General features: G+C 25.6%; 5 protein-coding genes across 5 annotated transcripts, besides 1 other annotated feature; 2 read left to right on the top strand and 3 right to left on the bottom strand.

Moving 5' to 3' along the window:
- Window positions 1-3,316: 3,316 nt before the first annotated feature.
- Window positions 3,317-3,458: a repeat region.
- Window positions 3,459-3,537: 79 nt separating this feature from the next.
- EHI_196410 (Ribosome biogenesis protein BMS1, putative) lies at window positions 3,538-6,465 on the bottom strand (the record flags this gene model as incomplete). The annotated part of the gene is made up of 1 exon (XM_644378.1): window positions 3,538-6,465. One exon carries the CDS (start codon window positions 6,463-6,465, stop codon window positions 3,538-3,540), a length of 2,928 nt encoding a protein of 975 aa, XP_649470.1.
- Window positions 6,466-6,653: 188 nt separating this feature from the next.
- On the top strand, window positions 6,654-8,447 carry EHI_196400 (uncharacterized protein; the record flags this gene model as incomplete). The annotated part of the gene is made up of 1 exon (XM_644377.1): window positions 6,654-8,447. The coding sequence occupies one exon, from the start codon at window positions 6,654-6,656 to the stop codon at window positions 8,445-8,447; it is 1,794 nt and encodes a 597-aa protein (XP_649469.1).
- Window positions 8,448-9,087: 640 nt separating this feature from the next.
- On the top strand, window positions 9,088-10,516 carry EHI_196390 (kinesin motor domain-containing protein; the record flags this gene model as incomplete). Its single annotated transcript, XM_644375.1, has 2 exons — window positions 9,088-9,364; window positions 9,417-10,516. The coding sequence occupies 2 exons, from the start codon at window positions 9,088-9,090 to the stop codon at window positions 10,514-10,516; spliced, it is 1,377 nt and encodes a 458-aa protein (XP_649467.1).
- Window positions 10,517-10,630: 114 nt separating this feature from the next.
- On the bottom strand, window positions 10,631-13,329 carry EHI_196380 (uncharacterized protein; the record flags this gene model as incomplete). The annotated part of the gene is made up of 2 exons (XM_644374.1): window positions 10,631-12,388; window positions 12,442-13,329. The coding sequence occupies 2 exons, from the start codon at window positions 13,327-13,329 to the stop codon at window positions 10,631-10,633; spliced, it is 2,646 nt and encodes an 881-aa protein (XP_649466.1).
- Window positions 13,330-13,492: 163 nt separating this feature from the next.
- Window positions 13,493-14,279, bottom strand: EHI_196370 (uncharacterized protein). The gene has a single exon (XM_001914068.1). The coding sequence runs from the start codon at window positions 14,059-14,061 to the stop codon at window positions 13,519-13,521; it is 543 nt and encodes a 180-aa protein (XP_001914103.1). The 5' UTR covers window positions 14,062-14,279; the 3' UTR covers window positions 13,493-13,518.
- Between the last annotated feature and the right edge of the window lie 40 nt (window positions 14,280-14,319).

Genomic DNA, 14,319 nt, shown 5'->3' with positions numbered 1-14,319 from the left:
TTATTTATATCATTGTATTCTTCTTATTATCTATATATTATTATATTCTTCTTATTTTATGTTTTTTATGTTTATATTATTTAGATTTTCTTATTGTTATTCTTTTATATTTAGATGTATTTGTTTATTCATCTTTTCATCTTTTATATTCTTATCATTTATATCTATTTTCAATTTATATTTATTCTCTTTTGTTTTATATTAATATTAATTTTATATTTTATCTTTTGATTTTATTATTATATCATTGATTATCATTTCTCGTTTTATTTATCATTTATTCTTATTATTCTTTGGTTTTTTCTTTATTCAATCTATGTCATATATTCATATCATTTTCATTTATATTTTATCACTTATTATATCTTATAATAACATAACACTTATGATTGATTATATAATAAACATCATGTTTAAATTATACATATAAATAATAAACATAAAAAAGAGTAAAATATTTTTTTTCAATAAAACAATATTAATTATTTTGAATCATTAAATTAGACACTTTTATTGAATATTTCTAATTTTTACAATAAAAATACACTTTTTATTTCTTCTTTTCATATTTTATTACATCTTTGTGATTTATTATTTTTATATTCTTCTTCGACTTTCTTTTTATTCTTTTATATATTTATATTCCTTTTCTATTATTTCTTTTTTTCGTTGTTGTTTATTTTTGTTTCTTGTATTATTTATCAATATTGTTTTCATTTATTCATTCTTTTTATTTCTTTTTTATTAATTCTTGAGTATTGTATATTTCTTTATTATTTCATTTGTGTATTATCAAAATATATGTTTTATTGATTTTATGTTGAACAAAATATTAAATAAATCAATATTTTCATTCTTAATTATTCATTATTTATTCTGAAATGTTGTGTATATTTATTATATTAAATTAATATGATGAATGAATATCAATATTATTGTTTATTTGATTTTAAAATAAATAATGAATGAAATAAAATAATGAATGAATATGAAATAATGAAGATAATGAAATAGAATAATCTAATATTGAACAAATCAAATAAAGAATATATTGAATATATCATTATTGTTACATTATTATTATTATTTATTATTTCAATTATTAAATAATAAATTAATATTCAAGAATATTTAATTGATATTTTACAATTTCATTTCATTTTATTTAATAAATGAAATATAAATAATAAATGAATGATTGAATATATGAAATAATAAAAAGAAAAGAAATATAAATAATAAAGAAATATGATGTATTTAATATATAATATAATTTATTATCAAATATAATAATAATATCAAATGATGAATTATTTTTATTTCAAAATATTTTGCATCAATAAATATGTTGCTAAATATTTTGCATCATTAATTTTTGCATCATTAAATTTTGCACTTTTTTTATTTGTTTCAATAAAATTTGCATCCTTTATTTTTTTCATTCTTTTCTTCTTTTATCATCTCTTTTGTTTTATTACACTTTATCTTCTTTCGTTTTATATTCTCTCCTTTTCTACTTTTATTCTTTCTTCATCTTCTTCTACTTTTTACTTTCTTTTTATTCTTTTATATCGTTCATTCTCTTCTTTTTCAATTATTTGCTTTTTTCCGTTGCCTTCATTTTCTATTTTAATTTCTTTATTACATTTACTCTATTTTAATTTATATGTTATTCTTAAAATTACATGTTGTTTGATATTTTTCTACCACCTTCTTTGTTTCTTCTTCAAAGTCTCTAACCACCTCTTTGTTATATCAAATTGAGAAATATTCAATCTTTCATCAATCATATCTATTAGAACTTCTTTAGAATGGTTTTATCATATTCTGATTTATATACTTTAAATAAGTTATTCAAAGATTATACCCATACTGTTTTAATGACTTGTGAAGTTCATACATGCATATGTCATGTTATTGGCTGACAATGATAGTCTAACTTCAAGTTCTTCATATTTACCGTTATAATAATTGTTAAATCAAACAAGAACAACATCTTCAAATTCTTTTACTCAACTTTTTAACAAGTAAACATGATAAATATCAACTTAATATGTATAATAAACTATTTTGTTGTTTTCTTTTGTTACTCATTAATTTCTTTGTTTTTCAAATCAAAATTGATTAGTGTGTAACTTCATAATCAACACAACCATGTTTAATAATACTCTGATTTATATATCATTCTCAAAGTATTTTATTTTTATGTGTCATTCTCTTTATTCATTGAGTGTTTACCAACAAAACTGTGTTATAATCCACTTTCATTCTCTCTTTTGTAAATTCAAATATTCTAACTTATTCAGTCAAATTGACATTATCATATGGTGATATTATTTTCTCAACTGTTTGTGAAAGTTATATTGAATAATCTCCAATTTTGTTAATATGAGTTTAATTGTATAATCATTTGAATCAAATAAACAATATAAGCGTTTATTTATTCAGAGAACAATACCTCTCTCATTGTTTTTTTTTTCACATGAAAGTATTTGTCATGAATGTCTTCGGTGTTTTTATATTAAGTAAAATCTTATTTATAATAACAGTATTAATGGTGTTCATTCTTTTTATTTTGAATGTTAATATTTCATTTAACTCTTGAAAATATTATATTCTTAAGTTTTGTCTTATTGCCTTTCTCTGTATTATTTTAATAATACATTGATTTCTCTGTTTGAACATGTTTCATTAACTATATTATAATCAATTGTTATGTTTCTGCGTTTTCCTATATAATAGTCAATGGTTGGTTTAAATATTCAATTGATAATGGTTAACCATCTAATAGTCCAAATGTTATTATTAATTTATCACCTGTAAATTATGTATGTGAACATTTCATTCTCATACAGTTTTTTTCCAAAGTTATGAATAATATTCAATTGAACTTCTAACTTCCCCATTTATTGTTTTAGTTGCAATATTCTGACTATCAACCATTTCTTTTTTTCATTAATTGAAAAACCACCAACACTATTTCTTTTGATTACGTATATTTTCTTATTATTATAAATTGTCATTGAAAAGGTAAGAAACTAATTGAAAATGGTTAATTCAGCATTTGGTTTGTTAAATTCTTCATTAACAATAAGTTTTAAATGAAAATATCTTATTAAAATAATAAAGCTTTTAATTTGAGAATAAAATTTATACATATTTATGGTTTGTGTATTTATTTGATTGAGTTGTTTATCAATATTCACTTATTACCATAATTGAAAAAGGATTATGATGTATCATACTCTTTAATGTATATTCATAAACATATACATTTAAATAGTATTTTAATTCACTAACAATATCAACACTTTATTCTTTTGTTATTGTATTTAATGATTAATGTTCACTTTCTTGTATGTTTTGAATGTTTATATTTGTTTCTTTACAAGACTCAAAAACAATTTTTAACAGCAAAGATAATAGAATTTGTTATATATTTGCATTAAAAAAGAATCAAATCAAAAGTGAAAAGAACAAAAATTAATTTCTGTTTTATTTCTCCTGTGAAAAACAAAATAACACAATTCAAAACAATCAATTTGCTTTCTTCGGTTCATATTTCTTAAGTTTTGGTCCTTCTTCCATAATTTTTAGTTGTTCTTCAAATGGTAAGGATCTCATAATTTTCTTAGTAACGTGATATGAATTTTCTGCTTCTTCAAATAACTTCTTTTTTTCTCTTTCAAGTCTTTCCAATTTTTGTTCATGATTTTCATTAAGTTTTGGTTTGGATGATTGTTTATATTTTGAAGAGTCTTTAGTTTTAGGTAATTCTAAATTATGATCTTTTCTAAGTTCTCTTGATAATCTCATTCTGTCCCATTCATATCCTGTCAAATCAGTCATTGGGTTGTAGAACTTATTTATTTTGACAGGTATCCAACCCTTTAAGAATACAATATCACTTGGTACTAATTTACTTTCAAATGTCGCTCTAAAAACACCTGGATCTTTAGGAACTGCTTTTTTTATTTGACCTCGAATACCACTTACAGTTTGTAATTTTGCTCCAATAAATTTAGAGACTTCAATTCTACTATTAAACATTCCTTTAATAAAGGATGTGTTCTTTTTAATTTCTTTTGGTTGTCCAACTAATTTTAATTTTTTATAAATTTCACATGCTTTATCTACATTAGAGATATTTCCTGTTAGACATGGTCGATAATATGGAGTCTCTTCTCCAGTTTCAAAAGCAATAATACCTGAATTACTTGGGCATGCTGGACCATAAAAAGTCATTAAACAAAATACTCCTTTTGGTGTGTATTTTAACATCCTTTGTTTTCCTTTAAGATCTTCCATTGAAAAAGTTGCAATTGTTTGGTATCTTCTCCATCCTACACTAACAACAATAGGTTCTTTTGATTTAACTAACTTAGGGAACCATCTATGTTTTAGAACTAATGCTTGCATTACTGTTAATTGTTCTTCTGATCTTAAAACACCTCCAACTAATAAAATTCTCTTTGGATTAAATTGTCTAATAAACCCAGCAGGAACATTTTCTATTACAATTCTAACATATGTTCCTGCAATTGCACCTTCAACTTGAATTCTTGTAGCACTGTCTAATTCAGCAAATGCTTCATGATTCATTTTATTTTGTTCTTGCATTTGTTTTTGAACTTTTTGCATATACGTTTCTTCATGATCCCAGAATGGATTAGTATTTGTTTCTTCTTCACCTTCTTGTTGTTCTTTCTTCTCTTTAGATATTTTTTTCTTTTTTTCTTCTTGAATTTTAACTTCACCATTTTCAATTTTAATTAAATCATCTAAATGATCATCATCTTCGCTCATTTCTTCTTTAACATCCATATCAACTATCATATCATCAACTATCCTCATAGACTTACTAACAAAGTGTTTTGCAATATTTTCATCTACTTCATTCTTTATTAAACTATCTAATACATTATCTTCCCAATACACCTTACTATTATCTTCTAAGTCTAATTCGTTATTACTATGTTCTGCTACAGGTCTAAGTAAATCATCATCGTCATCACTTTCTTCTTCTTTAACTGAAACTTCTTCATAAATTTCTTTCATTAAATCTCTTCTTTTTTTTAATTTTATCATTCCCCATTTCTTTTTTTCGTCTTCAGCGTCCAACCCTTCTTCAGCATATTCAATTTCTCCAGCCTCTTCTTTTTCTTCTTCCATTTTTTCTGTAGGAATTTCTTCTTCATTTTCTTCGCTCATATCATTTTTCTCTTCATCATCCTCATTATCATTAGAATCATCCCCTTCTTCAATCTCATCTTTAAATTCAACAGGCCTTCTTGCCTTTCCATCAATAATGTTAATACTTTGATTTAGTTGTGCAGTAATTCCACCAGCTGACTGTACTAATTCTTGAACAGTGCTTTGATCTTCTCTTTCATTTTGTAATGAAGTTGGCATAGTAACATAAACAGCATCTTTGTCATATCTCATACCACCTACATCACACATTGGAGCAAAAACAGTTTGTGTCCTTGCTTTGAGTCGTTTAGCTTCATCACCAAAAGGACATGGATCAGGCTGTTGTTCTATCTCTTTAATTCTATAGTCTCCAAGTCCAGGAATACATACCTTAGCATTAGGTCTCATGTTAGTACCACGAACATAACCATATAAAGCAACCGTTCTATCTACATCAGGGTCTTCTGCAATATCTTGAGGTTCAGTTAAATCTTCAACACGATCAGCAACTAAATAACTATGATTACTTCTCCAAATAATAGGTCTTGTTTTAATAACAGCAAGATGTCTAGCGATAATTTTAATTTCAGTTTTTGGATAACTTCCATGAGTAATACCACTAAGATTAAATAATTTTGCTCCAGCATAAGTTTCTCTCCAAAATCTTTTTTTTAAAGTTTTTTTTGCTTTTTTTGCTAATTTATTATTCTTTACTTTATCTAAATGAGTTAAACATCCAATTACTTTTGGAAATCCTTGTGCCTGTAACATTCCAATGAATTCAAATGTATTCATTTCAAATCCATAACTTGCATCTATTAACATTACTGCTACATCTGCTATTTTTGCACAATCCAACATTCCATTTAAATCATTAGGACATTCAATAAGAGTAATTCTATGATGTTTTCCTGTAATAAGAGTAATAGGTCCATTGACATCTTTTAAATTTTGTTTTGTATAAGTCTTTACTAATGCTTGAATAAATGTTGTTTTACCACATCCTGGAGGTCCACAAACAACAATAACTGTAGGTGGTGGATCTTCAACACTACGATCCATAATAGGAACATGTAACTTTTCTTGTATTCTTGTTTGAGTATATTGATAATGTTGTTTAGCAGCAACTCTTGTTTGTGCAACAAATGCTTTTGGATTATTTCTTTGTGCTTTCTTTTTTTCTCCTTCAGTCATCTTTGCTAATTTTTTGTCTTTCTTCTTCTGTGCACTGACTCCAGCCTTCGCGACTTTATGGGGTCGTTTTTCCTCCATATTCAATATGATTTATCAGGTATTATTAATTTCTAGGGTTTATTATTCTTTTATCATAAAAAATACCATTTTTCCTCAAAAAATTATGTTATTCATTTTGTGTTGAAAATAAAATTGTTTATGATAGTTTGATAGTTTTTTATATTACTAGATTCATTTCATGAAAAAAACTCTTAAATATATATTAAATGGATCTTTCAAGTGACCCAGTATCTTTCTTTACTAGAAAACGGGCAGCACTTTTTGTTGTTGTTGTTTTTATTGGTGCATTGATAATGTTAGATAATTTAGACGTTGTTTCACAAACTACATTTGTTGATGATAACAATCTTCATTCTGGTCAAATCTTTACTTCGTCTGGAAATGAGACTTATTTAGGAATAAAAGATTATGCTCTTTTCCTTCAACAACCAGAAGAGAAAAGAGATGATGTTATTAAGTTAACTATGTCTCGACTTGGATTTGAAGTTCATGATTATCATGATAAATATAATTCCCATGGTATCACTGCTGTGTTAAGACCAAGAAGAACTGATGATAGAAATTGTATTTTATTAATGGGAAGATATTCTCAAAATAATTCATCACCATTAAATTCTAATGTTACCAATATGTTAAATACTCTTGGAACTTTGTTTTCTATTGCTGAGAAGCTTTCATTACAAGAATTTCTTGGAAGAAATTATATGTTCCTCTTTCTTGATGATTCAACTCATATTGGTGTTAATGATTTCTTTAATGAATATCAACAACAACCATTATGTGGTAGAATTATTTCTGGATTTGAATTTGATATTCAGCCAATGGTTGCTGGACCAACAAAGATATCATTAGTTGTTGGTACATATCCTTTTATGTCTAATCAAGATATGGTTAACTCTTATATAAAAAATATTGAAAGAATATTTAGTAATACCGTTGAAATATCTATTACTTCTAAATATGTTAATTCATCTATAGAACAAATGTTATTACATTCAAGTTTAATTAGATATTGTGATAGTGTAGAAGGACCATTACATAATACTGATATGCTTCTTATTCAAACACAATCAAATATAACACAATTAAAATACAGTTTTAGAAATGTAGATTTTATAACAAGTACAACTTCTTTATTAAAGTCATTTAATAACTTATATCAACAACTTCAATATTCTACGTATTTTTATATATTATTAGATACTAAACATTACATAAATTTCAGTGTTTCAATAATACTAACTATCCTTTTTGCTTTAAGTGTTATTAGTGGATTACTTCTTAGTATTTTCCCTCAATTGGTGTATTATGTCTTTAAACCAAAAGACCAAGTTACAAATGAATTAATCATTGTTTCTGATCTTCATTTATCTGATAAATTAGAAATATCAAATATCACGACTCTAAAGATTTGGGGTTTATTTATCACCTTTTCTATTATTTCTTTTGTTTTTTATTTATATTTATTTGGTTGGAATATCATTTCTATTGAAGATACTATTCGTTTCAATCAATTCACTCTTCCTCAACAAATATATCTTATTAGTATGGCTATTTTACCTATTTGTATTTCAATTGTCTTTTCAAAATGTTGTCGTCAATCATTAGCACAACTTCGAATATTAGATGGGTTAAGTGGATTACCGTCTATGTGTATTCTCAGTTTAATGATTTTTGCAAATCAACCACTTGCAATTGTCTTAGCAATTTGTATTGGAGCATCATCTATCATTCCTTTCATCTCTTTACATTGGCGTCCTTCCTTATACAAACTTGGTAAAATAAGTTCTCTTCTTTTCTCTGTAGGACCAGTATTTTATCTCATTTATTACTTTTATAAAGATGTGTCAATTCTTTTCTGTGTTCCTACTATCGCCTCAATCATTATTCTCACTTATATCCCAATCACAATGGCTCATGTCTATGTCATGTTTGCTTTTGAAAATTACTTATCAGATTTGAAGAAACAACAAGACTCTTTACTAAAGAAAATTAACTAAATCGTTGTTTTATATAACATTTTGTTAAACCTCAAAAATCAGAGAAAAACTTAAAAACAAAGAAAATAAACTTAAAAAAGAGCATTAGACGTATGAATAGTGAAAAGGAACAAATACTTCTTCAAATGGTAAATGAAAAGAAGGTATTGTTTTATGACATTTTGTTAAAGAAGTTAGACTGTAAGAGTATCTCAGAAGTTGATAATATCATTATTTCAGCAATGAAGAACAAATTATTTACTGGACACATTGACCATAAACAAAAATGTTTATATGTTTCTTCTGTAAGGATTGAAAAAGTTGATTTAAAAGAAATTCCTCAAATGATTCTTACATTGGAAGGAATGTCTTTACAATGTTCTAAAGGATTGAAATCTCTCAATTAACCATTTCTTTTCTACTTCTTAACTATTTTTATACTTTTCATTAAATGAGGAGACTATTTTTATAATGAAAAGAAACTAATACATAAGAGAAAATAACTAAGAAAGAAAGTAATGTTCAATAATAAAGTATTTTATCAAGGTGAGTCTTACCTGTGTTTGTTAGAAATAGAAAATAAATCATTAATTCTAAAAATGAAAAAAATAAAAAATAAGAATTAATAAAACTAGTAACTGAAAAAGAGAAAAAAGGAGTAATGAATCAAATAATTGAGGTTGGAGTTCGTGTTAGACCTTGTTTCAAAACAGAAGTTGCAGAAAGGTGTTGTTCTGTTGATGAAGAAAAAGAGTCAGTAACAATGAACTCTCCAAATGAAGAATGTTTTTTTGATTTTGTTAAAAACGAAACTTCTCCTCAAAAAGATATGTTTCAACGTGTTGGAAATTCATTAGTCTCTTGTTGTCTAAATGGAAACAATGCGACATTATTTGCTTATGGACAAACAGGAAGTGGTAAAACATACACTGTATTCGGTTTGTTTATTTTTTAATATTTGATTATAAAGAGTCAATAAATAATGGTTAGGTAATTATGTTGCAAAAGAAAGAAAAATTACTCAACCTGGTTTAGTCCCTCGGTGTTTAGAGTTATTGTTCCAAAAGAAATCAAAAACAGCATCAGTCAGTTTATCAATGTTTGAAATATATAATGATTCTTTCTACGACCTCATGAATGAAGGAAAAAAATGTGAAGTTAAAGCTGATATAAGTGGAGCTGTTATTTTTAGTGGACTACTAGAAATTAGTGTCCGACAATGGGAAGAAGCATTAACTCATACAATTAATGGGTATGCATTCAGAAAAACTAGTTCAACAAAGATGAATTCACAATCTTCTCGGTCTCATTGTATTACAATAATTAGGGTTGGAAAAGGAACGTTGGTTTTTGTTGACCTAGCTGGTTCAGAACGTATTGAACGATCAGGTGTAATTGGGACTGGGAAATTAGAAGCAGGAAATATTAATAAAACTTTAACTGCATTAGGAAGGGTAATTAGAAGTCTAGTTGCAAAAGAACAACACATCCCATTCAGAGATTGTAAATTAACAAGTATTTTAAAAAATTCAATGCTTCAGAGTGAAAGGATCTGTTTTATTGCAACAATTTCTAGTAGTATTTCTAATGCAGTAGAGACATGGGGAACTTTAAATTTTGCAAGAAACACTAAGAACATTAAAATGAAAATTCGTCCAATAGAGTTAGAATTATCTGTTGATCAATTGAAAATAGAAAATGAAAAATTAAAGTTAGAGAATGAAGCATTGAAAACAGAAAGAGACAATCTTAAACGAAAGGTTCTTCCAGATTCAGAGAATTTTGAATATAAACGAATGCAGGCTGATGTTAAAGCTTACAAAGAGTTAATTCGAAATAATCCATCTGTAGCTGCTCTTCAAGGAGAGAAAACAGTATTAGAAGAAAGGTTACGGGAGGCAAAAGAAAGAATTGATGAATTAGTAAGAAGCAATGAAAATTTAACGCGTTTAAAAGAACAACTAGAATTAATAAACCAAAATTATTTAGAACAATTAAATGAAAAAGAAGCAGAAGTAGTTGATTTGGAAGAAGTTGCTAGAAGTGTTCAACATCGTTTAAGTACTTCTTATTTTGACTTAAAAAAATGAACTATAAAGAAGAATTTTAATTTTTTAATCGATTGTGTTTGAATAAATGAGTTTTTGGTTTTAATAAATCAAAAAAAAAAAATAAATAGAAATGAAAGATATAAATTAATAAATTTATTTTGTTAAAGTGTGCTTCAAACAGAAAGGACAAATTAATTTTCCTTTATTATCATTTGTTTTAAAATGGTGATAAAGGTCAATTAACTCTTTTACTACTTTATTTGTTGAATATTTTAATTGAAACTCTTTAATTATTTCTTCTAAAGTTTCTAAATCAAAAGAATGTTGTTTTGGACACCACACAACAAAATGTTCATGTTCTCCTAATAGCTTGACAGTTGTTTGAACGGAAAAATCTATAGATTTATTTAGTGAAGATAAAAGTTGTAATTGAAGTACTTTGCCATCTTCAAGAATAGTATTTTTATTTCTATATTTAATTTGTTCAAATTTTGAAAGAATTGATGGTTCTATTTTATATAATAGTGGTTCATATGCTGGGTCGGTTGGCTCTTTAAAAGTAACATCTAAAAAATATTTTACCACAAAAGAAGAATTTGCTTTAAATTGATCTTTTAGAATTTGATTGAACACCTTAGAACTAATATCTAATTCTACAGACAAACGAAGGAATTTATCAAAAAGATCAATTTGGTATTCTTTATTTTCTATCTCTAATGAAAGTTTCATAACTAACTGCAGAACATCCTCTTTACTTGGCAACACTTCCATGTGTTTTAGAAGAAGTTCAATTGCTAAATGGTGTTGTTTATACATCACTAAACAAACAGCACAGGCAAAGTAATATTCTTTAAGAATTAAATATTCATAAACTTCATTGAAATTTGCTTTTGTTTTACTAAACAAAGAATCAAAAAATGAATAACATTTATCATAGTCATTATTTAAATGGTTGATATTTTGTTTAATAATTATAATACTTCTAATATTTTTTAATATATCTTCTATTCCATCATTTCCAAGACAAATACAATTATACATCATTCCTGGTTCAACTATTTGAAGACAATCAGATAAATCACTTTCATTCAATGAATCAATGATATTTCTTAATGAAGTAACAAGAATAAATTTTGGTTCTTTCTGTAATGCTTTTTTTAATAATTGAAATTGGTCATGAATAGAAAGTGAAGTTAATAATTGTGGTGTTGAACAAATTGGAATAGAAATTTTAACATCTCTTTGTACTGCTTCATTAATCCAATCAAATGTAGGTTTTATTAATAAAGAATGAATATAACTACAATATAATTCAACTGCATATCTATCACTTTTTTTTAGAATATATGAAATATATCTTTTATCCTTATATAGTTTAGTAACTGCTTGTTTAAAATTAATGTGTTGATTATTTAAAATATATTCAATGAAAGTAGTATCTATATGTTCATTAAACTTATATGCTTTTGCAATGAATATATTTAATAAATCACTTGAAATGTTTGGATTACCATCTGCCAATGGAAGAAGTATATTTGTTAATTTGTCCCAATATTCTATAGTTGTATTTTCCTTCACTAATCTAATGAATAAATTTTTATATAATTTTGGATGATGTTCAATTAAATAATATGCTTTTTCAATAGGAAGTTTATTTGATAAATAGATGAAGAAAGATGTTGGAATAGAAAATGATTTGATTATTGGAATTAAATCTTTCCATCGTTCAACTGGACGTCTCAAAAATTCTGTTTCTAATATTTCATTAAGAGACATCATTGGGTCAATTCTATAAACAGAATATTTTGTACAAATAAATATTCCATCTAAATATTTTAATGTTTCTAAACCATTGTATTTAATATGACTTGATATAGACTTATTTGGATAAATTCCAATAACATATTCATACTATATACCATTAAATAAAATATTTTATTATATAATAATAAAGATAAACAAACAGGTATTTCAATTGTTTGAATAAGTAATGGGTTATGTGAAATAAATGAATAAGTTGAATAGATTTCTACGTTTAATACTTTACATCTACTAATAACTTTTATTACTAATAAAATAATTGTTTCATTTGTATGGAATATACCAACAATATCATTTTTAATACCTTTAAGGTCAAAAGTGTATGAGTGAACATAACGGTCTGTGTCAATTGTAAAAGTATCAATTTCATTGTTTTCTTTAGAATAACAAATAATTTCATTTTCATTCATTGAAACTAAATCAAACACTCCAATTGCCACTGGAATAAAAGTTGAATTTACTTCAAAAATACTTTTATTTTGTTTTTGGAGTAATAACAATGTAATTTCTTGTTGTTTATCATGTTCAGAAATGATTATCAACTGATACCCAATTGTAGTTTTGACTACTTTTAATGAAGAAATTCTTGAAGCTACAATTCTAATTGTTTTAACTACCCCTCCTTCTTTTAAATCAACAAATGATATAAACCCAGTTGTTTGTCCAATAATTATATACTCTCCATAGATTGAATTCCAGTAAGTTATACATGAAGCATCATTAATTGGTGGTCTAATTTGTAGTACTTTATCTTCATTTATAATTTGATTTTCATCAAATAAAAATAACGGATTATTATTGCTAGTAACAGTAAGGTGTAATGTTTTGAATGAGCCAAACCGTCTTGATATATTTAAATTTCCTTTATCTTCATTTTCATTGGTTAGTTCATAAAATGTGGTATTTCGAGTTTGTGTTCTTTCTAAAAATGTTCTATGAAATGAAGTAAAATAACTCTCTAATATGTCACTTTTCATAGCTGTAGAGTGAATCAATTGTAAAGAGAAAAATGGGATTTGAATATTATTCATATTATGTCCCAGTTTGTAAAAAAATTAAAGTTCATTAAATTCTATAAATTTCTTTTCCTTCCACAATACTTTTTATAACTTTATAATATAATTTATTATAAATTTACTATTATTTTTAACAAAATTTTATTTTATCTTTCTTAAACAAATAAAAAACAACAACAATAAACCGTTTTGAATTAAATTGTTTTAAATGCCACAAACTCCAATCTTCTTGCAAGCAGATGCAACTTTAAATTTAACTGGGTCAAACACTTTAACAGCAACTTCAGTTAATCTCATAGCAACATCAATACATCTAGCTTGGTTTTCTGGTAATTCTTTATTGCATCTATGATGAAGTCTTTCTAAAATTATACGATCTTCTTCCCTATTTCTTAATGAAACTTTGATTATTCTTCCAAGACTATGGCAATATCTGCAATTAATAATTCCTCCAGTACAAACAACTTTTGGTTTGACTGCATCTTGTAAGAATTTACGTGTTCTAATAGCTTCTTTCATTCTATGTGCATCTTCAAGACTTCTTTTTTCTAAACTTTCTACTTCTTTATCTAATCTATTTAATTTTCTTTCAGCTCTTTGTTGTTTATGTGGAATTAATTCATATAAAGCAGCTCGTAATGTTTCTGGTCTTTTAGCAATTAATTCAGCTTTTCTCTTCTTGTCTGATTCCATTCTCTTTTTCAATTGAATGAGATATTCTTTGTTCAATGCCAAATACTTCTTCATAATAATTGTTCTTTGATTTTCTAAGACGTTGATTTTCTTTTGGACATTTCTCTTAATCTTTTCAAGTGCAGCAACAACACCTCTAGCAATTACTTTTTCATTATCTGCAAGGAATGGAAGTCTTTGTTCTGCAACAGCAATTTTCTTCTCTAAACGAGTTAATTGGTGTCTAACATGTTTCAAAAGATGTTCATTCTTAATATATACTTTCTTCTGTTTATTGAATCGTTTTTTAATAATTCTGAATGATCGTGCCTC

This window comes from Entamoeba histolytica, genomic scaffold (assembly GCF_000208925.1).
Source record: "Entamoeba histolytica HM-1:IMSS scf_1104750519241 genomic scaffold, whole genome shotgun sequence".
NCBI classification, from domain to species: Eukaryota; Evosea; order Mastigamoebida; family Endamoebidae; genus Entamoeba; species Entamoeba histolytica.
This window is presented reverse-complemented; position numbering and strand designations above follow the sequence as displayed.

What these genes read in the sequence shown, in the direction of transcription:
- EHI_196370 (XM_001914068.1), bottom strand. Translation starts at nt 14,061, where the DNA reads ATGAAGAAGTATTTGGCATTGAACAAAGAATATCTCATTCAATTGAAA.